The sequence below is a fragment of the Cephus cinctus genome, unplaced genomic scaffold, assembly GCF_000341935.2.
Source record: "Cephus cinctus unplaced genomic scaffold, Ccin1 Ccin1_scaffold0318, whole genome shotgun sequence".
Taxonomy (NCBI): Eukaryota; Metazoa; Arthropoda; class Insecta; order Hymenoptera; family Cephidae; genus Cephus; species Cephus cinctus.
In genome coordinates, this window is record NW_014333019.1 from 454,455 (window position 1) to 479,648 (window position 25,194).

Below are 25,194 nucleotides of genomic sequence, written 5' to 3' on the forward strand. Positions count from 1 at the left end.
TTTCTTAGCATTTTCTTCCAGCTTGCAGCTTTGTGGATGGTGAAGGACTGATTCATTAGCAGGTAGTGTGAAGTGGCAGTCCTCTCGACTTACACGTGTACGAGTACAGCTATATCAGTACTTGCAGGTGCACACAACGAATCTTATTACTCCGCATTCTTCCTTTTATAAAGCAATTCAACTGTTCCATAAAAGAAAAAAAAAGAATTGGTCCATATCAGAAAAAAAGAATTATCGAATTTAATCTAAAAACGATGCTCAGCATCCGTGCGCAAGCAGATCTGTACCATATAAACAATATTAAACAAACGATTAAATAATACTAAAAAAAAATGCAACCCGTTACACTACAGATCATTACGCAATAATTCAAAGTGCGTGATTCACAGAAAGCGAGAGTCACCGTCATTAGCGGTCGTTAAGGACTCCATTGTCAGTAACCAACCTATGTAATTCCCAGTGAGTTCATCCCTGTGCCATAATATAAGGTTTACTGATCCTGTGATCAAATTATACCGATATCAGGTTGACGAAGCTTTGACAAAACGATGGTGACCCAACTGATCCCACGAGGACTTATCCTGTCATCATCTCTTCGCAATTCCATTATCCCTGGCCTTCATCAACGTTCTTGAGCCACCCTAGTTGCTGCTGGTACCTGACCCATAAGAAAAATATGGAACTCCGTGAAGCCAAGCTACAAATTGCCTTTCTTCAAAGGCAGACCTATTCGAAGTACAATAGCAAATGCCCACCACGATATTAAATATGCGGAAGGTTATATTCAACGAACTCCACTATGCGTAACGCAGACAGTTGTTGGGGGCGTTAGACGTTAAGGGCTGCCAACATCCTGAGATAATACGTCATGGAGAAGAATATCGAGAAGAATATCGCGATTGGATTTCACTTTTATATATGAACTATAGTATATACGTATATAGCCAAGCATAGATTTATCAAGCAAAAATACGTATAGGAAGGTGATTCACATTTTTTGCAAAAAAATTTAACTAACAGTACTCTAAAGGCAATTGGGATAAATGAATTATTCAACTTTCATTAGCATGGAACAGAACTAGTATTGCACAGTTGGAATGTGATCTGAATTCTTAAAGGGTAGCTAGCATCCGGTGATAGTCGTACTTGATACTGATAGGACCACCAGCTTCTGTGTTGGCTTGACTTTACAATCGACTCACGTCCTCTCGGTACTGGTCCACTGCAATTTTATAGACTATATATATATCTGTAAGGGTTTTCTCGTAATAAATAGACAACTCAGCTTAAAGAGTGTGAACATTTATTATTATTATTTCTAACAAAACAGTCGTGGCCGGACGTTCGTCTCCTTCTCCCATTTGGGACTGACTACTTCCCGTTTCTTCCGCTATACGTAGCTCGGCGCTGCAGTCGTTCCCGCGCACCGAATGTTCCTCACATTACGGCGCGTATTACAAATTTGAAAATCGCCTCACATATCTGTGTGTGTGTATGCCTGCATTTATTTGATAAAAATGTGCAACGATACACGAGCGACCTTTTCAAGTTTTCTTTTTAAAAAATTATAATTGTGGTTACTCATCTATCCACTCTGTCTTTATAACTCATCGCGAGACCCCTTTTGCTCGTTCTCCTAATATAATTTAATACTTCTCCAAGATAATTGATAGTTCAACAGTCTTATTTGTTTCGAGTTAATGAATTAATTTATCGTTGTGGAGTTAGGATGATATTCAATTTCGAACAATTTGACGTAAACGTAAAAAATTGTGGGTACGATATCATATCTATTCTCGGCAGGTTATTGAGATTGGATGGGTAGGTGGAAGCACGTCGGAAAAAGCCTGCAAGGTAATTTCAGTGATATCGAATGCCAGTTGTAACTACTACGGTGACATGGGGGAAAAAGGTAGTCATATAGATTCTTAACGCATATAAAATTATTCTACATCACTGAGGAACCGGATGAATGAATTTCGGAAATAGTGAGGTAGACTTGCGCAATGCTAATAATAAAGGATGCATGTGCGTAATGGTGTGTTACATTGAAATTCCGAATAGCTCTATATCTATGTACGTTGGGGGAACTTTTTCAATATAATTTCAGTCGCGGAGCCCCTTTCCGCAAAAGCTTCATGCATTTATTCCAGAGCGGTACTTTTGTCCAGTCAAAAGTTTCGCACAGTGGCGCACCTAGTGAAATTTTAGTTTTATGGGTAAAAAGTCAACGAAAAATAGGAAACGTGGAAAATGAAACTACAGTTGGATTCTCACTGATAAAAATGGCGAGTTGACAGTTCGAAATTCGCCCGGTAAGGAAATTCGCAGCTGACGTTAATGGCCCTAGACGGATAATTGGATAGGAGTTATTATTAATTATTTTACAAAGATTTGTCTCAGCAGGGTGAACGACTCTGAAAATCGGAATTGTCAACATCTGTGACAGAATGCTGAACACGGGTCTCGGAATTGTTGGATGCGAACTGTGAATTTCATATTTCACTTGGTAGAAGTTATCGCGATAACTCGTCCTGCTGGTTATTTATCTATGCTTGCTCGCGAGGTAAATGAGAGTTATCCGAATATACGTTATCCGATAATGCAAATTATAATTTATTATATTTAATTGGAATTATCACCCGTAGATCCGAATACTATAGATTTATTTTTTTTGTGTTAAATTCAATCCGATAAAGGATAACTCTTTGTCCTTTAAATAATTTATTCTTATACGAAAGCAGAAGCCACTCTAACTGTAAATTAGCCTTATCATCTCCACCAGAAATCTATGAGATGGCCAAATCGGATATAGCTGCAAATGGAAATCGTGAAAGTAATTTTACTTCTCAAATCCAAGTGCAACCACCCCTTTTCGGTTCCCTTTTAGATGAATTCAAATGATAGGTCTAATAAGCTGACCACGGAAAGAATGAAAGCCCATACAGCATGATGCTATCGCCTTATAATCCTTCTAGCATTCGCGCTATCTCAAACCTTTTACGATATTCGGTCGATTGGATTTTCGATAAGCTAAAGGATATACAGAAATAATCATATAGAATACCCTTTAGTTTGAATTCATAAAATATTTCATATAATACAAACAAGGTAACGATAATGAGATATTAGGCACTACTTTTTTACATACTTTTTAATGCGAATATTACATTGAATAATAATGGAACCTAATGAAATTTCATAGTCCAAGTAATAATAGCTGTTCTTACGTTGTCCTTACGCTGCCTTTCCGCTGTCCTTACGCTGTTCTTACACTTCGCTTACTCTGTCCTTACGCTGTCCTTACGCATATAGGAGTACATACATATAGGAGTTAAATATCTTTTAAGGGGGGGGGTCATCATTCTGTGGTTTTAAATGCAAAAGAATCCCCTAGATTTAGCATTGGAATCATGGTTCGAGTATAAAATTGCACTATGTATTAAATCACAGTTCAAAATACTTGGTGTAATACGTAATCCAAAAAAAGAAATATGCGACACACATACTGTCTAGTAGCGAATTTATTGATTTATTTCCGGTGACAAACAATTGAACTGCAATTCAGTTTTAATAAATTCACTTTTAATAAATTCGAAATCGTAGCCACAGATTCATTTCTGTAGGTGGTTTGTGGCGTTACATAAAATTCAATCGATTACCAACGTGGTAGATAAAGGTGATTTCATGCGGTTGACACGAAATTGTTTTTATTGAACAATTCGAAATATTTTATCCCATTTATTAAACTACACCAAATTCCTTCTCCAAGTCCCGTGCAAGTTCCTGAAATGATGTAGAATCATTGCTTAAAGGACAATGATATATAACTTTAGACATACAAGGATATTAGCTTCGATTCCGCCATTATTCTTCTCACGAGATACCTCATGCAGTGTCCTTAAAGCCTCTATAAATTTCCTCATTGCCATTTCTCTGCTAGGATATATCGAGATTACACTGATAGCACGTCTTTCGGAATCAGTAGGATATACAATGCATCCACGTTTTGTCTTAAAAAAGAAATACGACAATTTTTCGAATTTCGTTATTCCTTTTTTAATTTTCTCGCTTACCTTGTGATCATAAAAAACTTGGTGCTGCCTGCAAAGCCTTACGAGCGTCGGGGTACAATATTTTCTCAATCCATCGCTATATAATTTTCCACTGCATACCGTATATCTTCCTTCTTTTTCTTTTGAAATTAATTTCATCCTTCCTCCATTTATTGGTCCTGCGCTCATTTCTTTATTCAATTTCTCAGCTTCATTTTTCCTGCTTGAACATTAATTCTCGAATGAATCCCGAGACCATTGTGAATTAAGGATAAGAAAGTCTAGTACAATTACCTGACGCAGCAGCACTTGCAATTTCCTAAACAAAACTTTATCCAATCCGTATATCCCAATAAGTCTGTATAGTAAGGATCTATATCCACTATCCATACTTCTTGTATCTAAGCCGCCAACGGAAATAGAACTTGGTAATTAGAACCGCAATACTAAATGTCAGGGATATTGCAGAGTTATTTCTAAAACGAATCTAGCTTGACTGTCAAAATTAGTAACGAAGGTATTAAAGTGATGATAGCGAAGACTCGATATTAATTTTGTTGAAAATTATCTGGATATGTGTGTAGTTCGAGGCTCTTAAATTATTTCAAGTACATTGCACTGATTCGTGAAAATTATCACATCCAATCCAAAGTATCCCATCAATTGTTCATTCTGTAAAGCCTTTCCAACGTTGATGGCCAATGTTTCAAGAATATCAAGAGAAATTGTTGACTGGGGAATGCTGTAGCCAATGTCAGTCGTCATGTCTGACTTTAACTGGATCACGTCTGCAGTTCCTTTCAGGACTGGTAATGCTGTATCGTGTTCGATGAATACTCCAAGACTAACTCCATGATACTTGTTTGCTGGACAGCCTTGTACTATACCACCTACGGTAATATATGTTACAGTAATGAGACGTAACAGACAATTTTACAAATGATTACGCGAAACGGTCTTATAACATGCAAAAAGGATGCACATATTTTGGTTGACAAAATATTCAATAAAAACCAAAAAAAAAACTTTTTCAATAAAATAAATTTACAAACCAGTAAATTGTGCAGGTGAAACTTTACAAAATAATTTTTATTCTTAACGGACGCGAAACCGGAATATTCGCTGAGTCGTAATTTTAATGGTATTAAGACATGCAGTAAACAAATTCTTATTTCTTCAAGACGAATCCATAAGATGCGACCAAAATGAATTATGTAATTGTTTCTCAAGGTACATTGGTAATTTGGCCCGACTAATTTTTTATAATAAAAAAATCAAGAAACACGTTTCTTGTTTTTTACCATAAGTCTCCAGATCATTTATAAATTCTTGGTAATTCTTGTATATCCGTTTATTTAGTTGTAATTCCGTTGGCAGGTGCTTAATTAGTAAGCATGTTAAATCTTCCTCATCGTAGTTGTACATATGTTTCTGAAAATTTTTGAAAAGTACAATTATTATATTTTTTTTTTATATATATTTCGAATAATAATAAAGTAATTCTTACTTTGACTTTTATTGCACGGCTGACCGGACCCTTGTTAAAATTTAACACGGCCGTTTGATATCCGTTAAAGCCAATGTTGATCTTGACCAACCATTTCTTCTGGGATGGAAAAGCCAACATCGTAGAAGCCAAACCTTTACATAGCTGTAGTAATGAAGTCATTGATAATTTGACCCATAGTTAAGCAGACAGTAATAAAAGCGATCCTTACCTCATGAAAGTTATTGATACCAGTTACAAAAGGTGGTTGACCAAATCCATTTTCCATTAAAAATTGCGCCACGTTACTTTTATTTGAAAAGTATCTCTGAAACTTCACCGCTGCTCCTACAATTACACAGAGAGCGTCAAAATGTCCAAAGATCGTTTAACAAGAATTTATTGATTTATTTTTATATGCCATCGACTCTTAATGCACTTACCCATTACGGGCATTCTCAATTCACAGGCGATACAGACATCGACTTCTTGCATTAAACCAGGCAATAAAAAAGCTCGTCGGCCAGCAGTTAAATATCGTACTTTTCGATAACTTCGAGGTGAACAAAAAAGATTGTCGCTTCCACTTTTAAACTTCTTTTTTGTACTAAAAAATATCACATTTTTTTCATCGATACCTAATTTCAGCGACAAGAATGAATTATGTTGTAATACGTTGTATTACGTTTAAGTGTATATGAAAAATAATACTGTCTATTGGAATATTCCTCTTGTATTGGAACTATCCAAAGTCTTGAGGTAGAAATGTCAGGTCGAACATTTTTTATCAAATTATACAATATCTCAATGATATCCGGTCTTTCGATACTCGGGCATACGTATAACACTTGACAGTTTTCATTTTCCAGCCAAGCGATACGACTCACCTGATCATTAAAAAAAAGCCAACTTTTAATTCGGTGTTCAGTGGGCAATAATAAATTATTATACAACTTGTATATTTTGCACCAAATCGAATGCACTTCCGGCCCTGTTTATCAGATCATCAGGATAACCAAGGGAAGGTAGATGAACGACAACGTGGGGATGTTCTCGTATAAAATTCCAAGTTTTAGATAACCTATGACACCTGTATAAATAAATAAGTTGATAATCTAATAAAAATATTTTTTCAATAATACAACATTCACTAAACCATTCAACGAGTCTGCGACAAAGCTGTGCACATCCATACTCGAGTATATCTTTGAATCTATTCAAATCATCAAAATTATCCCCAGTTACACAAACATCGTCGCTTCGTACACGACAAACGTGGGACCAAGCATTGCAAATATTTTTCCCATTTCTTTCGTCATCTCTTTTGCAACACTTTTCTATCTGACTATACGATTCGTCATATTTATGTAGATTAGTCAACAGATAGCCTTCCATATTTTTAAGGAAATGCACGCAGGTGCCATTTTTATCTGCGGAGGACGTCTCCTTCAACAGTTTCACCATCTCACTCAACCTGACGTCCCGTTGATATAAAACTTTATCAACGATGTCGTGACATTTTCCCCATTTGCTGATTTCATGGGAAACCCCAACGTCGCCAATCTTGAAGGGTTTTAAGCTCGACAGAGAGAAAGTGGGGTGCAGTATATAGTTTTCCTGATGATCAAGTAAGACAGGCTGTCGACGTTTGCAAATTTTGACGATCTGTTCGCAAATCGACTTTTCGATATGATCCACTTCTTTTTCATCTACACTTTCGACGTGTGCACAAACAGGACTGTCAGTTACTTCCGGTTGCATTTGACACTCAAGACCCTCAGCGGATTCACAAACTTCTTGAGACTCCAAGTCCGAAAATACTCCAAAGTGATAAGTATCATGGCCGCCAGATATCGTTGAACATATATCAGAGTGGTCGATATCACCTCGCCCACATAAATAACAAAGTTCATTCATCGTGGATCGACTCGGTTCTGAAACGTTTGTCATAGTATTACGTGCCAATTCTTCATTCAGTTTCTCTTCAATGATTCTTGCAAATTCCTTTATGTCGTCTTCCGTATACGAGGACGAACATTGAAAAGCGGTTTGGTCGAGCGTTGAAATTTTCAAATTAGACTCGTCGTTCCGATTATTTTCGCAGATTCCTTGATGTTCTGATTCATCGGAATTCGCACACGTACGTTCACTACATCCAGACCTCGATTCCAATGACTTTTTACAAACGTATTCCGCAGGTTCGATATTCAGCGAACGACTTACCATGCAACTGGCATCCTCTATACTTTTGCAAGGCGATTTAAATTCGCAAGAAATTTTATCCCCAGTCAGCTCAAACTCACTTTCCTCGTTGTTCTTGAAACACGGGATATATCGGGTTTCGCAAGAATTGGCTGTGCAAATAATACGTCCGCAACTACAAAACTTTCCATGGTTCCTGTAATCCTGTCCAAACATGGATCCACACGGACTCTTAAGCCCCTGCATGTTTATTGTTTTTTCCCAAACTAATAACGTCGCGCGTCACATCGAAAGGTTCCACAATATTATACCAGGTACAGGTTATACACTGTGATATGATCTTTGAACGTCTGATAACTTGATAATTTATTTGCGTGGAATTCAATGAGTAATATACTTGTACATTTTGAGAATTACATTTTTTTTTAAACAATTTAAATTTTACTTAGACATAATTTACGTTAATATTATTTCCTTTCGGGCAAATATTACGACACGGCTTCTGGTAACACGATGTAATTTATACTTAACAAATGAAACGTGCATGAAATAGTATCGCTACTCGCAGCACATTTCGTGGCAAGGCGCGTCCTGTGTCTCATATAAGGCGATACCAGTGTTACAGGTTTTTGTGAGAATCGTTAAAAGTTTATTTTATTGTAATATGAACGATAGTCCGTATGTGGTATATTGTGGTATAAACAACACACGTCGATAACCGTCACCCGGTTCTGACCGTGAAAACCAGCGAATGACGCATAATAGTTTCATCGTGTCTTATCGTTTGGTCCGGACTGGTTTCCAGCTACACATGTTAATGTGACCATGCATTGGCAAGGTCATTCCAAGTATTTCTGTATATTATTCCGAAATGCCTGGTATAAATATCACTAAATCGGATGAAAATATTCATTCTCGTAGTCGCCATTGCTTGAGAAGTGTCGCAAACACGGAAATCAACATGCGATTTATACCTGTATTTCTTGCCTGCCTGACGGTTGCTTTTGCACAAGAATATTATTCTAGTAAATTTGACAATATTAATATCAAAGAAATTATCGACAATACACGATTGTTTGCAAAGTACAAAGAATGCGTTCTACAAGAAAAGGCAACTCGCTGTCCTCAGGAAGCATTGGAACTAAAAAGTACGTATTATTTTTACGTAATTTTAAAACAATTTTATACTATTGATTATACGTTTAATGATAAGAGGTGAAACAATTTTCGTATTATCAATTAGTCGTTTACGAATGAATTTAATCAAATTTACTTGTGTGGAATACAATAGTGTTGATTTTTTACAGGAGTGTTACCGGAAGCATTGGGTACTCTGTGCGCTAAGTGTACTCCCTCACAAGTTACTAAAATACGGGAGGGTCTGTCTTACGCCTGTAAAAATCGAAGAGTGGATTATGATGAAATACTGAGACATGTTGATCCCCAGGGAGATAAAATTGTTGCTTTTGAACAAAAATTTGGAAAAGTTGAATGTTGAGTTTAACGTAGCATGAAAGTTTTATTGATCTTATAATAGCGAACAATGTTGATCCTGTTTTGAAATATTTTATATTCAATCATTATGAAATGTTTAACATGATTATGGTATTTTTCGTTACGTCAAGTGAATAAAGAATTAAGTAATAGCTCTTTACTTCTGTTCATTACAATTCCAAAACTAATTTTTCCATATTTAATTATCAATCTTGGTGTCCTTTACGAATGTATTTGCAGCCGACAAGAAACCTGAGTAATTGCTGAATATTTAATGCAATAGAAAATCAATTCTTAAACAATCAGGTGTAATAAGTTTAATGTTAAAATGCAGAATGAGGTATCGCCATCTGTTGGCACGCTGGTGAACTAACAATGTAAGTACACTTTATCGACTGGCTTGTGATATTAATTGCAGAGAACATTAGATATTTTTTTTCTAATACATATTGAGAAATGTATTTTAGGTGTGTCCTTAATCGGTTTGAGTAAAGACGTTATAAATATTTCTTATAACGTTGCTTGTTTTGATATCAATAACTAAAGAGTTAATTAATATTTTCATTAGTAGTATAACAAGAGGGGTTCTGGACACAGTTTCCTGCACCGACATTATCGACACTTGGAGAGCTTTCGAAGGTTCGCATCCATGCTAAATCGACGTTCTGGACTCCCCTGATTTCAAAGAATGATGTCACGGAGATTCTAAGTAAAACTGATTCTAGGAATTTTAACTCGGATTCTAAGAATTTTACCACCGATTTAAGGAATCGCACACGATCCAGAACCTTTTAAAATATTCTAAAAGGTTTCAGAAGCTTCTGAAACCTTCCACGGTTCGTGTCCGTGCTAAATCACGCACGATAGCTCCCAGAACCTGCGACCCTCTCGCACGACGTTTTGAGAAAATCCCTTGCCCCTCAACCACCAAGAGCCAAGAAGGAGGCTCAACGATTCCCTCCCACCGCAGCCCTGCGCAGATTCGTGAAATCCTTGGCATCCAGCATAGTTCTGTAGTTCCTTGTGGTTTTTAGCAATAATTCTGGTCATTTACCACAAAAAAACGGCACAACAAAATTAGATGCTAACTTCCCGTCCAGCACCCCACATCCAAAAATGTATATAAACAGTAATAAGTCTTACAGATTTTAACGAGCTGAAATAATAGTAAACTTGTGGCATAAGGATTTACAACATTTTCCGTGAGACTCGAAAAAATTATTCACCATCAGACTGTAGAATACTCTTAAAAGAGATGGTAATGTAAAAGTGAATGTTGCATTATGCTGACAGTTCGTTCTGACGTCACTCCTTAAAATCAGCGGGGTCCAAGACGTCGATTTAGCATAGATGCGAACCTTCGAAGACTCGAAGTGTCGGTAAATGCGGGTGTAGGAATCTCTGTCCAGAACCCCCCTTGCATACTGCTTTCATTAATTCTTTACGACAACGGATGGCAGGTCAAGCAAGTTCCAAAAACGATTGTCAAAAAATTATCTTACGGGGAAGACGAATCTGCTGCACAGTTAACCACAGCAGAGACACAGCCACTCAGCCTTGCTAAGTCATATGGATTTTCTAAAAATAAATGAAATCCCAAATCAAACTCTAGAAAAATATTTTATGAACCATACTATCTGCCATTCTGATTCTTTCTTTAAAATTTAAAAAAAAAAACGTTATTGTAGCTATTCTTCCATAGAAATAAAATTGACAGACTAACTTCAGTTGGTACAATAGTCCTAAGTGACCCTCTACATCTATAGACAGTAATCAAAATTCAAAAGATTTCCTTATGCAGTTTCAGTAATGTTTAAAGATATTAGGAAGGATAAGTGAATAAAGAAGGATTTCAATGAATAAAAAAACCAATCATTCACAAAAATAACTTACTCATATGCATTATCACAAACATATCAAATTAATAGAATATATCTATATCTAAATTCCACTTCGTGTAATAGAAGTTGAGTATTAAAACTTTTCAAGGATTAACATGATGACGGAAGTCGTCATTCGTCAAAAAAAAACAGTTAATATGAATGAACAATGATTCAGGATAATTTACATTTCTTTATGCCGTATTATTATCTAATGATTGTTCGAGGTATCGTTTTCTGTACATGCCCTCGGGATCGTATCTCTCAGCAAGTTGCTTGAATTTCCCAGGCTCAAATTGCCTAAAAACATCGAAAATACATTACACTGATGAAATTTCACGTTGTTCATAAATATAATTCAGAAGCACAATAGCATTTGAACTTTAAATACAAGGATAACAATAACCATAAATTATAAGATATTCCACGAAAACAATATAATGACTGTATGATTAAAGAATGATTACTCGTGTATAATTGCAGAATATTAACGAATATTTAACAGCGTGCGAAGTATCTTATACAATGGTGCAAAATCTCTGAGATACCACGTGAGCACAAATCGCGTCGTCCGAACTGTTCTCGAAGGCTAATTCGAAGCGCATTCAAATGCCACTCGTCTATTTGCCGATACTGTTACCAACTCGATACCAAGTCCTGCTGTAGTTCTGATTAATTTTCACAGCACACACCAACTTACTTCCTAGTACTGAATTCGGTATGCGCGACACAATTATTCTCTGACCGGTCATACAGATACGTATGCGCATACATAATAACACGTATATAAGTCAACAAAAGTGGACATAACATCGAAATATATGAAAACTTTGAAAATATACAAAAATACTATAACCCACCTGAGATATCTTATGACTTTGACAGATCCTTCGATTTGGCTCTTTGTACATTTTGCACAGGCTGTTTGCAGAGCTTCTGGCAAAACTCCTAAAATTACATAATTTTTATTAAATATATGTCCATATTAAAATATACAAAACTCATTCTTTCGTAATTCATGAAATCAATTTTTTATTTTTTAATAGCACTCATTGCTAGCGAATGACTGGGTAAATGATTCAGAATTACGTACGAAACATCGAGACGCCGCTATGAGAATTATTAAATATCCTAATGACGTAAAGAGCGAGGCTTCGTAATAACTTCGACTCTCCAAAATATAATTCAAATATATAATAAGGTACTGTACCTACAGTGAATGCCCGGATAATCAACCTTGGCCATCGATATGACGACTTTCTTAACTTTTACGATCCGGAAAACAAGAACAATGTTAGGGAAAGTCGACACAGAAAGGAACCGTTCACGACGTAGTTAATAATAACAGGAAGCTTTACGTTGATGGAACAAAAAACGTCTTGGACATTTTTAAATGTAACAACCTTGATGAAAATTAGGGTACAAGTAAAAGTAAGCCAATCTCTGCCGCATACGCTTTGCATATAAATTAGTAGTATACAGAAACGTAAAATAGATGTGCAATGATGCAAGTAACATACAAGAATCTTTCAAAAACATATATATATATATATATATATATATATATATATATATATATATATATATATACAATATATATATCCCAAAAAAAGACCAGCAAACATTTATCACGGTGTAACATTTCAATAGCCAAGATCGGCGCAAAGAATCCTAGTCCGCTTAGCATAGCCATTCAAAGCTGTTTCAAGATCATTGACCCAGTCAAGAAAACTTATAAATGAATCGAATAAGATGCAATAGCCTTCTAGAGATGGAATTAAAATATGATTAGATATAGTTGGGAATTAAAATTTACATTATAGCCAACTTGATCGTGGAGTGAACTAAATTATATTTCTCTTTTTTCGTAATCTTTTTATTCCTAAAAAAAAAAAAAGAAAAAAACTCACTCTTGAGTTCATGACCATCCGGCGGGCAAGGACCCTTATTCATCAGGCAATTGAAATAATAGTGAAGGAGTCTCTTGCTCTCGAGGATATCATCCACGTTGACTTTGTCCCAGCGTGTCGTATACGTGTCATGTCTTGGCCAAAGGTAACCCTGTGTTCCCTTTGGGACGGCGATCACCACTAAGCACAAAATTAACGTAAACGCGAGCAAACGCTCTCCCATCTCGATTACGAGTAAACCGAACAAAGCTCGAGGCTACGACTTTATATGCTGCTGAGGGTTGAACTTCTTCCACTTCTCCAACTCACGGGCGTAGCATACATTTCTAAAGTATCTATATATTCCCCTTTCGAAAATGAATATGAAATCATCCAGGTTCCTATGGAGAACCTCGTTAATTCTCCAAGGACTCTTGGCAGAGTTATCTCATAGGTATTTTCTTAAAATAACGGTATTCCATAGACTATAACGTAATTCAAGAAAATGATACTTACGAGCATAGCGATGCTAATGACTTTCGTATTTTTTATATTATTGCGATTGAGCATCGATTTTTATCATTATCGATTATATAAGAAGCTTCGTTTCAATGTAGTCGATTGTTGTATTCATTTATTTTTTTTACGTTCGTTCACAACCATCCTTTACAGATGAATCTTTGTAATGCTACAGGATATATTTAAATTAAATTTCATAATAATATTAAGATTATCTACGAAATAAAATTAAAATATCAAAAGTGCTAGGAGATATCTATAATTAAAGATGACAATGATAAATCTTCAATTGTTATGCAATTCACAAAAATATCAGATAGTTAACATGGCATAATCAAAAGTTAGTTACGTCACTGTAAACAGGATATCCTTGCCAAAAAATATTAGCCGTTCCTTTTGTTTTGCGACATCCATAATAATCCAATTTTTATTTGAGGGATGACAGAAGTTTATAGTATTGCAGAAACGAATCGCAGACAGACTGGGAAATGAATTTTAGAATTTCTCAAAATAATATGTTACAATATCAGTAGATACATTGATCTAAGCTCAGCATCAGTTTCGTTAATTATAGCAATTGTTAGTCTTACTGCAGCTATTAGACTTTAAATTTATCTCTTAAAAGAGCCTCATTTGTCGAGATTATAAAGAATCTCGAGTTTCCATCGTAACATACTATACCAACCTTTTATGAGATTTCTTTGCCTGAGGGTCGATGATAACACGGAAAGTGCATAAAACTTATGTTACGACTATGATAAAATAATCGTTTTACTAAATAAGTATGCGAATCGTCCGGTTTTAATTAAAAAAAAACCTCAAGCGAACCTTAATACAAAGTCAATGACCCTTACAGTCCGCCCTTCGAGATTTACACTTGGTTGTATCTCAATGTAAATTAATATTGAAAAATTTGTATAAACACCAAATACTTTATTAACGATATATTAAAACTGTTATGTTACATATAACAGACCGGTGATTTTATATTTTTGTTATTAGAAATATTTTATAGCTTCCTAAGGCTGTAGATGGAGAATTGAAAACTGTCACGCAATGCGGTAATCGGTATGAGAACTGTGTTATTACAATCATGGAAGAGCAGCCGTGTTCGTAAATTATTTTCTCAATGTGGGTTATAGAAACACAAAACTACATGTTAAAATCTATTGTACGAAGCATATTATTATTAACGTACAGCATGACGTTTATTTTCCGATCTATTGCATACCTTAAAAATTGCCTTGAAGAGATAAATTGATCACCTGCGACAAAGTCTTTTGTAATTAACAAATACAGTTATTCAATGAATACTTATCTCACAAAGAAAAACAAATACACATTTCCTTGGTCTAATAATAGAAATTCTACGATTCACTTGAATTCGTACAAACAACGCACCGAGTATATGTATATCGCCCAACTTTAAAAGAATATAATCGAGAAGTGTATCATTATCCAGTAAAGCACATTGCGGAAGTTATTATAGTTTTTAAAAAACGACCAGATCTTGTAATTATTCTTTTCCTGTTTCCGCCTTACAGAACATCCACTCGTTACTTTACTGTGTCTACTAAATCTTGACAATAGTTTAATGACAGCTTATTTCGTATGTCATTCACATTCGTATTGCGCCAATTGTGATTGTGCCCTTATTTGGGTTCAAGGGAGAAATCAAAAGTGAGAGTTCCTATTCGAAATTACAATCATATTTGCGCACTTGACATAGACCAAATAACTGATACGTATAGTCGATACACGAGTACCACGTGTTTTTGACAGATCCAAAACAATGAAGTCTTTAACATACCACACGTGGCTCTCCACACAATTTTAGTCACAAAGTATGCAACGCGCATTGTTTGCACTCAAATATTGTATTGGTCTATTTTAGCATGCATTTCCATGGTTTTATAGAAAATAACGTGCATCTTGGTAAGGATTGTATCGTTTGCAAACTGTCAAAAACGTACATTGAACTTGTGCACCAACTATATGTATAGGTAGTTGCACGCTACATGCTCTTCTTATGGTATCATGAATTCCATTGGAATGACAGGTCATTGAACTTTTGTATTTTAAACCCACTTGTTGAACATGACCTCAATAGCAACTATAGTCAGTCACTTACTTTAATGCGCATATATGAACGATCAACATCATAGTTGAAACTTGTTTAGAAAGGTGAGTTTAAAGGTTTTTATATCAAATTAGAATTACCAATAAATGGTTTTACACGTTGTAGCATGATTGCTGCATATGAAATAATATAAAATATTTATTTAGACGTTAAACAATTATTTAATTAAGCATACTTGCGAAACCGCGATGCAGCTTTCTTTTTGCTGCACAGCTGCACTTGAAATTTAATGAATTATACTGTATCATAATATACACTGAACAATCGGCAATTCGAACTACTTTGATGCATCACGGTTGCATATCCTCAGGCGCACATCGAAGAAGACGAAAGTTGGACGAAAGTTCATACGTTGAAATGGCCTGATTCTCGGGTCATAGTTAGTGGTGACAACTGTCGTCAACATATGAACTTTCATTCTTGTAATGTCACTGCCTGATGACTGCATGGTTTCTGTAGTAAGCAGTACCTTCTTTCGGTACATACATAACATTGGCATTTCAGTCGGTAATTCATATAAAGTATCCACAGATGCCTATTTTATCTATGTTCAGTCAACTATAATTACTGGTTATTACAATATGCAGTTCACTTAGCTAGATTAACAATAGATTTCATGTCAAATTGGCTGCAAGTATGATTAAGGTAACATGAACAAGAACTTCACATATTACCGTGTAATTAACATAGCACAGCGTCTCGTCTTCACCGTCGGCAAGTTAGCGTCAAAAGATAAAAATTTATGTTTTTAATGCTGTTTGATGCTGTTAGGACGGAGGAGAGTAAGAAAGAGACAGAACTCATTCGTACTTTGGGATATTCGCAGAGGGCAAAAGAATATCAAAGTATAAGTGTTTCAAGATAATTTATTTTGCAAATACAATAATAATACACTGTATGAAGTACAGTTGTACATATATAGCCTGCGAAAGATTAGCATTAACGATGCCATTAGAGATATATTTTAAATATATCACTGCAATATAATATACGTGCAGTATGTTATATGCGCTACCACTTTGGACTTTTCCAAAGGACTTTTTAATAACTTAGTTTTTTAGGGGTATACTAGGAGGAGAGTGATGGAGACATAGGAAGAAATAGGAGATTCGGAAATAGAGTAGAAACGCTCGGTGGCAGCAGCCAGAGAAAATGTTGTTGAAGGGAAAAAGAGGAAGATTATTAAAAAGAAAGAGTGAAAAAGAGAGATGGTAAGGATTGAGGGAACAAGGAGAGAAGAAAGTGCGTAAAACGTGTGCACGAGGACCAGATTATTCGGGAGGAGCGAGAAAAGAGAACACTGGAAAAAGTAGGAAAAATAGGAAGTATAAGGGAGCGATGGGCCCCTCCTCGCCCGTTTCCGTGAGGTCCTGCCTCTCCACAAGGGAGTTACGACCCCTCCGAGGTCCCATAGGTGACCGTGCTTTTTTTTTATTGACGAAAACCCCCGAGTCCTACCGCTGTCGCGCGCAGGACTAAAGGGGAAAAACCTCAGGAAAGGAGGGAAGTCGGGTCGAACGCCAAGGAAAACGCAAAAGTGGTAACGTAAGTTAAACGCGAAAGGTCTACCCCTAGTCAAGGATTCACCGTAACGAAAGACCACGGGCGTAGCACCCGACGGCGCCCTTGCGAGCACCGCCAGGACGTCCCGAGGGACGATATTCAACGCTACAACCTCCGTCCCTTCCCACCGAGCAAGCTCAGGGGGTTAGACATAAGGAACCACGTCCGCCGCCACAGGCGGACCCCGTCAGCCATTGATCCCCGCGCAAAATTTCTCCGACAGAGGGTGACTTTAGACTAGCAGGTGCTCAATAGCACCCGCACCTACCCCAAGTGAAGCTGAGCCAAGAGCACAAGCACAGATAGTACCTTACCCAGAGCCAACGGACTACCCCGCTCGACCTCCCCACCGACACATAGGATCGTCTCTATCCACACGAGTGCTCGAGGGTCAACGACATATTGGAGCGTTTTTAGCAAAGCGAACAAATTATACTAAATACGCGAGAGTTAGACACTCTGATTAGATTCACTATACGAAAGACCATGGCCGTAGATACCCTAAGGGGGCTCAAGGCCCCCGTCGGGAGACCCATAAGGTCCTGTTGCGGCCACAACTTGGGCCCGACCCACTGAGCAAGCTCAGCGGATGAGGCGGAAGGGCAACCCTCGACACCATGGTCTATACATGTAGCTACTCTAACAGGGTGACTACCCTTATATGATTACTCGAATAAATATGCTCGACCAGACCAAAGGAATAGGACAAGCAAGACAAGCACAATGGAAAGTGAGAGGGAACAGAGTGAAACGAGAAGACAGAAGGGAAGATAGAAATAAAGAAGTTAAAAAGTAGAATAGTAAGGAATAAGGGTATAAAAGTTGAGAAGAAATAAGGAAAGAGATAAATAAGAAAGTAAAGAAGAAATAAATATAGAAGAAGAAAAAGATTGCAAATGGATATGAAGGGTGTTTCCAAGAGACCAGTATAGGAGACCGGCTCGTGGAAGAATGAGCGCTCCAAGTCCGGGCACTGCCTCGAGCGCTCCCCCCACTCTCCGCCTGCTCCTACTCATCGAGTTCTGCGCGACGAATTTGCGCGCACACAATTTTGGGCAACTTCCAGTACTTCTAAATATACTTGGCCAGAATTTCCCATTTCTAAGTGTTAATATTTTACTTTATTGATTTAATTAATTATTTTAATGTTCCAAACACCTAATTTATTAATATTTCAATTTGAACATAATTTATTTTCAATATTCTACAATTTCAATTCAATTTTTATCTACTCCGTATGCATTGAGCATCTCCCTACTTATCTCTGTACTTACCTCTCTCGTAGGCCCACACCTATATGTCGATGGACTGGCACATCTCCTCATTGGAGGAGTCAGCCATGAGGAAAGGAAGGGAAGGATATGTCGATGGTGCTGTCCCGTGTATAGAAGACAGAACAGGAACGACGGAATCAGAAAAACAGTTGGTGGGGGTTGATCAATCATCCTCGTTCCGAAAATGTCGAACGAGGCCCGGGTTACGCCCGGGTCCTCATATACCATACTTTTCAGAAAACGGGCAGACATTCTAACCTTAAAACTTTGATAATTTTTACGAATTCAAAATCTTCGCATTCCAATCTATACAATCTTATAGATAATATTTCATGATTCTCTAACAATATGTGTCCTTATTATTGATTTTAATGAACGAAAATTGATTTTTACACTTTCCGAATTTTCGTTTTTTCTTCTACATGGGGAACCCGGGCATCGTTTGACATTCTCATGACGAAGAAGTATGGTCAACCCCCATCAAACTATTTTTCGAATTCCGTCGTTCCTGTTCTGCCTTCTAAACATAGGACAGCAAGCTTATACTACACATAGTATAATTACAATTAACCATCAATATATTTGTAATAATGATTTTAATTAGAATTCATTTTTAAAGATATAACTGGAGTTAAGTATTACATTCCGTACTGCTCCGTGCAATGAATAATGCAAAACATTACCAAGAACCAATCCGACAATTATGGTCAGAGTATCAAAAATTCACTCATCTCATTATCATCAATAATGTGACGTCGATTGATCTATGAAATTTTAAGGCATATTTTGTTCATATGCCTTAACATTTTTTTACTCAGAAGTATTTCATACTTATTTTCCGCAACTAAATTTGTCACACAAGTATGAATTTTAATAAATAACTCAATATTGCGCGCTCTCAGTGGCGCCATCGGCTGTTTTTATTCCATTCGCTTGCTTCTCAAATAAAACTTTCCTTCACAGGAATTACCAAAAATATCGTGTATCGACAACTCACCTGACACTGGCCGAATATCGCTACTTTCAACACTTGCAGTACAGTATACTATTTTTTAGCAAGGTTAAACCCATTGCAAGCAATTTATACAAGAGATACACAAAGAATTTGAAAACAAAAATTAACTGAGGTTTAAATGTCGAGATTAGAAAATTGGATCTGGAATTAGTTGATATCACCAGTTAACGTTGCTGAAACCAACCTTTACTAATAAACATTAAATTGCAGTATAAATATATTGTGCGTCACTGTTTGATTAATATCCAACACACTTTAGTTACGTACATGACAATTTTCCTAAATGCAAGAAAATTGATTGACGTTTCAAAGCCATGATCAGTATCTTCGCGTGATGAAAACTGGTTATATCGTTTTTACTACCTTGCTCAGTTGTTACCTTGCTACCTTGTTTTTACTACCTGAGATGAGGTACGTCGATACGAATATTTTGATATTTTTTACAAATAATAATACACAATCAATAAATCTTTGACTAAATTCTTTGCCTCTGTGAGTAACAGAATTTTCTTAAATATATATTTGCAGGTCTTAAATAGATAGGTCCTGACGCATTTTTCGAGCGTATATTTATTCACTGCTGCAGTCAAAATCAAAGAAACGAATAATAACTGCAAATAAACATTACAATGCGTGACTATATACAATGCAAATCCACGTCTGTTATTCCCTATCCATTTCATGGTAGTCACTTTTTAGATATTTACAAGTGCGTTGCTATTCCCACATATGCCAACGTAAAAATAACACATTTGCAAGTAAAAAGTGACTACCACAGAAAGAATAGGGAATATACTTTGGAGTATACTGGGAATATATTTAATATGATATCGTCACTTGAATTTGCAGTGTAGTATGTTCATGAGTAAAACATATTTTAGCCAATTCATATTTCTATATGAAAGTCACTGTAAGACTAGATTACCTGTAGATTAAAAGTACTATCACGTTGATTCCGAATGTAAATCGTGAGCTCGAAAGAACGTGGTAAAAATACTAAAAACTATAAAAATAAAGACAACAAAGTATACCAGTCGATTTTAGCAAGCTTTACATCTCTACAAAACAGGTTTCCGTGTACTGCAATAAAGATTGAAAAATAATAATATACAGTCTACACGGCCTTACACGATGAGTTATCAGAGAGCGAAACTCTGTCAGAATAATTAATGATGAGGTTTGATTATATTTTTTTTCAAACATCAATATCGACGATCACAAGGACGATGACAGTCACGAAATGGTCAGAAGCAATACCACACAAATTACGCAAATGCCGGTCTTTAACAGCACGTATAAATACGGAAGATCACGGGGAGGATCCTTAGTACTGTCCAAGGAGATCGACACGATAAGAATAATGTCTCGTACCGTCTGTATAGTTTTACTCGTGGCCACAGTCGCCGTGGCCATTGTGTCGAGCGAGAATGTCGAATTATATTCGGACAAGTACGATTACGTTAACGCTGATGAAATTTTAGCCAACGATCGACTACGCGATCAGTACTTTAACTGTTTCACTGGGGCTGGACCCTGCTTGACTCCTGATGCGAAATTCTTCGGAGGTTTGTACATTCAGATCTGAATATTTTGTCTATCCACTAACAGTCATTCATCGAACATATAATTATTAGATTTCTTTACTTAGGAAACTTTCCCGAATCACTCGTAACGCAGTGTAAGAGATGCACCGAGAGGCAAAAGATCATGTTCGATAAAGTGGTTGTATGGTACACAGAAAATCGTCCGGAGGAGTGGAAAAAGGCGGTTGAGATATTCATAGAAGCTGCCAAGAAGAAGAAAACCGTGAGCTAAAGAATTGTTTCGATACGTTTCTATGACTTTACGTATTAATTCGTCGTCGATCACATGTATAAGCGTTAAAAGTAATATTGTTGAAATATCATGAATAGGGAGATATTAAACAGAAAAATATACAGTTAATAATAACTTTAAAAAATGTCTGTGTTTTTAATCTATTTCCAAAAATGAAATCCATGTGATTAAGTTACTAATTGGTTTAATGAAATAATCATGACGATAATTAATGGACATGAATCGTATAATGAAAAACAATACTTTATAATATTATAGAAATGGCAATTGAGGAAATTTCTTTTATTTATAAGCCCAACAATAAATTAGAGTGTAGAATAACATTTTCAGTGAATTCAAGCGAAAGACAGTATATTTTTTAATATCATAGCGACCTTCTATTAATTATTAATCTATTTGTACTCAACTTGACATTATGAAATTTAGGAAGCAAGTTCTATATTTGTTATCCGGATCGTATTTTTCCACAAATTCGCGCCAGTGGTCAGGCTTATTATTTATTAGATGCAACAAAAACTATCTCTCTTTAAAACCCAAACGGAAATTTATTAAATTCGAAAACCGCAACTGAAAGCCATAAGCAAAAAATGATGAATGAATAACCCAAAATAGAAAACTGAAACCGAAATTCAAGCTTTTACCATTGTGAACACCGTAACCGAAACGATATTTTGTTCAATTGCAGTCCCTGATTAAAAGCAAATACCTTTTTATCTTTTGATGCTAACTTCCCGACTGTCTCGTCTCCCTGATATAAACAGACTGCAACTGGTTGTAGAGCAGGTGCTTCCCACTAGATGGCAACACTAAAATTGTGCATGATCATTGGAAATAGTGACACAACATAAATAAAAAAAGCTGCAAATTGAAACTTGCAATTTGCTTCCTCCGAATCGTAAGCAGTTTACGAAGTCCTTATATGAGGAAGAATTTTCATTTTTTTTAATCTTTGGCTTCCTCATAGATGAATTTTCATCTACTACCCACGATTCAGAGGAAGCAAATTGCAAAATTAAAATTCTTGGCATCCTCATACAGTGACTTCGTACACTACTTACGATTCGGAGGAAGCAATTTGGAGGAAGGAAAATTTTCCACCGTCACATAGCTTCCTCTATGAGGAAGCAATTCGTTTAACGTTTACAGTATGAATGTATCAGTAATATTACGACTTGTATTACACATAGTATAATTACAATTACCTATCGACATGTTCATTATAATGACTTCAATTACAGAATCGTTTAATGTATGTTTTGGACTGCATTCCATTTTAATAATTGCATAAACGGAATTAATCTTTTTTTTTAATTATAACTAGAATTAAGTTGTTCATTGCGTACTGCTACGTGGAATGAATAATGCAAATTATTACCAAGAACCAGTGCGACAATTGCAGTCAGAGTATCAAAGATTCACTTATTTTATTGTTGTCAATATTCTAACGTCGTTTGATCTATGAAATTTTAAGGCATATTATTCATATATCTTAACATTTTTTTTACTCTAAATTATTTCATACTTACTTTCTGCATCCAAATTTGTCACACAAGTATGAATTTAGCTTATACGTTTTCAGTGGATTGTATTTTCCGTTTGAATTGACCAGTTTCAATGTACTTTTTTTTGTAACGCCTACTTCAAAAGTTTAATTTTCGAAACCTGTGCAGATTGCGTGAGGTGTCTCATTTTCGAACAGTAAATAAAAAACGTTGGCACATAAGCGCATTTGAAATAATTTATTTTCAAGCCTAGGACTTTCTTGGCGCATGCGCACTGCACAAATAACTTAATATCGCGCGCTTTCAGTGGCGCCACCGGCCGTTTTTATTCCATTCGCTTGCTTCTCGAGTAAGACTTTCCTTCGCAGTAATTACCAAAAATATCGTGTATCAACAACTCACCTCGGCTCATACTGCATTGACGCTCGTACTAGTACGAATCAGTATTAGTTCTCGTCTCATGCTGCAAGCTTCACACTGTCTGGATATCACACTTTCAAAACTTGCAGTACAGTATACTATTATTTAGCAAGGGTAAACCCATTGCAAGCGATTTATATAAGGGTTACACAAAAAACTTGAAAACCAAAACTAACTGAGGTTTAAATATCGAGATTAAAAAATTGGTTCTAGAATCGGTTGATATCATCAGTTAACTTTAGTGAAACCAACCCTTACTAGTGAATATTACATTGAAGTACAAATATATTGTACGTCACTGTTTGATTAATATCCAACACACTTTAGTTACGTGAATAATAATTTTCCTAAATGCAAGAAAATTAATTAACGTTTCAAGGGCATAATCAGTATCTTTACGTGATGGAAACTGGTTATATCGTTTTTACTATCTCCAGACGGAATTATTTCCATTAATGCTTTATAATGAGATGAGGTACGTCAACATGAATATTTTATGAGATTTTATTTTACAAATAATAATAAACAATCAATCAATCTTTCGATAAATCCCTTGCGTCTATAGCTGACAAAATTTTCTTAAATATCTATTTGCAGATCTTCAATAGACAGGTCCTGACGTATTTTTCGAGCAAATATTTATTCATTGCTGCAGTCTAAATCAAAGACACGAATAACAACTGCGAATAAATATTGAAATATTTCTATATGACAGCCACTGTAAGAGTAGATTACCTGTAAATTGAAAGTACTATCACGTTGATTCCAAATGCAAATCGTCACCTCGAAAAGACGTGGTAAAAATGCAAACAACTATAAAAATAAAAACAACAAAATACGGCAGTCGATTTAAGCAAGTTTTACATCTCTACAAAACAGGTTTCTACGTACGTACTGCAATAAAGATTTGAAAATAATACGCAACGCACACGGTCTTACACGATGAGTTATTAGAGAGCTAAGATCAGTTAGAATAATGAATGAAATAAGGTTTGATTTATACTTTTCTTATACAATCGTCATCAATATCGACGTTCGCAAGGGTGATGATCGTCACGAGATGGTCAGAAGCAATACCACACAAATTACGCAAATGCCGGTCTTTAACAGCACGTATAAATACGGAAGATCACAGGGAGGATCCTTAGTACTGTCCAAGGAGATCGACACGATAAGAATAATGTCTCGTACCGTCTGTATAGTTTTACTCGTGGCCACGGTCGCCGTGGCCATTGTGTCGAGCGAGAATGTCGAATTATATTCGGACAAGTACGATTACGTTAACGCTGATGATATTTTAGCCAACGATCGACTACGCGATCAGTACTTTAACTGTTTCATTGGGGCTGGACCCTGCTTGACTCCTGATGCGAAATTGTTCGGAGGTTTGTACATTCAGATCTGAATATTTTCTCTATCTACTAACAGTCATTCATCGAGCATATAATTATTAGATTTCTTTACATAGGAAATTTTCCCGAATCACTCGTAACGCAGTGTAAGAGATGCACCGAGAAACAAAAGATCTTGTTCGATAAAGTGGTTCTATGGTACACAGAAAATCGTCCGGAGGAGTGGAAAAAGGCGGTTGCGATATTCGTAGAAACTGCCAAAAAGAAGAAAATCGTGAGCTAAAGAATTGTTTTGATAAGTTTCTATGATTTTACGTATTAATTCGTCTTCGATCACATGCATAAGCGTTAAAAGTAATATTGTTGAAATATCATACATAGGGAGATATTAAATAATATTAAAAAATGTCTGTGTTCTTAACCTATTTCCTAAAGTGAAATCCATGTGATTAAGTTTCTAATTGATTTAATGAAATAATCTTGACGATAATTAATGGTCATGAATCGTATAATGAAAAACAATACTTTATAATATTATAGAAATGGCAATTGAGGAAATTTCTTTTA

The 25,194-nt window shown here is 36.0% G+C and overlaps 5 protein-coding genes across 11 annotated transcripts; 3 read left to right on the forward strand and 2 right to left on the reverse strand.

Annotated features, from left to right (window-relative positions):
* Nucleotides 1-3,506: 3,506 nt before the first annotated feature.
* LOC107266471 (IQ motif-containing protein H) lies at nucleotides 3,507-8,259 on the reverse strand. Of its 7 annotated transcripts, none has more exons than XM_025083714.1 (12): nucleotides 7,765-8,259; nucleotides 6,496-7,716; nucleotides 6,253-6,428; nucleotides 5,985-6,148; nucleotides 5,774-5,889; nucleotides 5,563-5,706; nucleotides 5,357-5,486; nucleotides 4,668-4,945; nucleotides 4,350-4,456; nucleotides 4,077-4,278; nucleotides 3,843-4,013; nucleotides 3,507-3,786 (listed from the first exon to the last, which is right to left on the reverse strand). In XM_025083714.1, exons 1-12 carry the CDS (start codon nucleotides 7,987-7,989, stop codon nucleotides 3,745-3,747), a joined length of 2,976 nt encoding a protein of 991 aa, XP_024939482.1. In that variant the 5' UTR covers nucleotides 7,990-8,259; the 3' UTR covers nucleotides 3,507-3,744. The 7 variants fall into 7 exon arrangements, with proteins under 7 accessions (XP_024939482.1, XP_024939483.1, XP_024939480.1 ...); XM_025083715.1 differs by having other exon boundaries at nucleotides 6,496-6,631; nucleotides 6,698-8,259; XM_025083712.1 differs by having other exon boundaries at nucleotides 4,077-4,275; nucleotides 6,496-8,259.
* Nucleotides 8,260-8,473: 214 nt separating this feature from the next.
* Nucleotides 8,474-9,392, forward strand: LOC107266522 (ejaculatory bulb-specific protein 3). Its single transcript, XM_015737112.2, has 2 exons — nucleotides 8,474-8,891; nucleotides 9,051-9,392. Exons 1-2 carry the CDS (start codon nucleotides 8,615-8,617, stop codon nucleotides 9,239-9,241), a joined length of 468 nt encoding a protein of 155 aa, XP_015592598.1. The 5' UTR covers nucleotides 8,474-8,614; the 3' UTR covers nucleotides 9,242-9,392.
* Nucleotides 9,393-11,124: 1,732 nt separating this feature from the next.
* Nucleotides 11,125-13,342, reverse strand: LOC107266523 (ejaculatory bulb-specific protein 3). The gene is made up of 3 exons (XM_015737113.2): nucleotides 13,028-13,342; nucleotides 11,978-12,065; nucleotides 11,125-11,417 (listed from the first exon to the last, which is right to left on the reverse strand). Exons 1-3 carry the CDS (start codon nucleotides 13,248-13,250, stop codon nucleotides 11,312-11,314), a joined length of 417 nt encoding a protein of 138 aa, XP_015592599.1. The 5' UTR covers nucleotides 13,251-13,342; the 3' UTR covers nucleotides 11,125-11,311.
* A 7,400-nt stretch (nucleotides 13,343-20,742) lies between these two features.
* On the forward strand, nucleotides 20,743-21,479 carry LOC107266500 (ejaculatory bulb-specific protein 3). Its single transcript, XM_015737048.1, has 2 exons — nucleotides 20,743-21,082; nucleotides 21,166-21,479. The coding sequence occupies exons 1-2, from the start codon at nucleotides 20,758-20,760 to the stop codon at nucleotides 21,330-21,332; spliced, it is 492 nt and encodes a 163-aa protein (XP_015592534.1). The 5' UTR covers nucleotides 20,743-20,757; the 3' UTR covers nucleotides 21,333-21,479.
* A 2,757-nt stretch (nucleotides 21,480-24,236) lies between these two features.
* LOC107266499 (ejaculatory bulb-specific protein 3) lies at nucleotides 24,237-25,176 on the forward strand. The gene is made up of 2 exons (XM_015737047.1): nucleotides 24,237-24,660; nucleotides 24,744-25,176. The coding sequence occupies exons 1-2, from the start codon at nucleotides 24,252-24,254 to the stop codon at nucleotides 24,908-24,910; spliced, it is 576 nt and encodes a 191-aa protein (XP_015592533.1). The 5' UTR covers nucleotides 24,237-24,251; the 3' UTR covers nucleotides 24,911-25,176.
* Nucleotides 25,177-25,194: the final 18 nt, after the last annotated feature.

What these genes read in the sequence shown, in the direction of transcription:
- LOC107266500 (XM_015737048.1), top strand. Translation starts at nt 20,758, where the DNA reads ATGGTCAGAAGCAATACCACACAAATTACGCAAATGCCGGTCTTTAAC. An exon ending in TGATGCGAAATTCTTCGGAG is followed by an intron (nt 21,083 to 21,165) that starts GTTTGTACATTC and finishes TTCTTTACTTAG; the next exon opens with GAAACTTTCCCGAATCACTC.
- LOC107266471 (XM_025083711.1), bottom strand. Translation starts at nt 7,989, where the DNA reads ATGCAGGGGCTTAAGAGTCCGTGTGGATCCATGTTTGGACAGGATTAC. An exon ending in GAGGAATATTCCAATAGACA is followed by an intron (nt 6,149 to 6,252) that starts GTATTATTTTTC and finishes GATATTTTTTAG; the next exon opens with TACAAAAAAGAAGTTTAAAA. An exon ending in AAGTTTTTTATGATCACAAG is followed by an intron (nt 4,014 to 4,076) that starts GTAAGCGAGAAA and finishes TTCTTTTTTAAG; the next exon opens with ACAAAACGTGGATGCATTGT.
- LOC107266523 (XM_015737113.2), bottom strand. Translation starts at nt 13,250, where the DNA reads ATGGGAGAGCGTTTGCTCGCGTTTACGTTAATTTTGTGCTTAGTGGTG. An exon ending in GGATGGTCATGAACTCAAGA is followed by an intron (nt 12,066 to 13,027) that starts GTGAGTTTTTTT and finishes ATGTAATTTTAG; the next exon opens with GAGTTTTGCCAGAAGCTCTG. An exon ending in AAAGTCATAAGATATCTCAG is followed by an intron (nt 11,418 to 11,977) that starts GTGGGTTATAGT and finishes CGATGTTTTTAG; the next exon opens with GCAATTTGAGCCTGGGAAAT.
- LOC107266499 (XM_015737047.1), top strand. Translation starts at nt 24,252, where the DNA reads ATGAATGAAATAAGGTTTGATTTATACTTTTCTTATACAATCGTCATC. An exon ending in TGATGCGAAATTGTTCGGAG is followed by an intron (nt 24,661 to 24,743) that starts GTTTGTACATTC and finishes TTCTTTACATAG; the next exon opens with GAAATTTTCCCGAATCACTC.
- LOC107266522 (XM_015737112.2), top strand. Translation starts at nt 8,615, where the DNA reads ATGCCTGGTATAAATATCACTAAATCGGATGAAAATATTCATTCTCGT. An exon ending in GGAAGCATTGGAACTAAAAA is followed by an intron (nt 8,892 to 9,050) that starts GTACGTATTATT and finishes GATTTTTTACAG; the next exon opens with GAGTGTTACCGGAAGCATTG.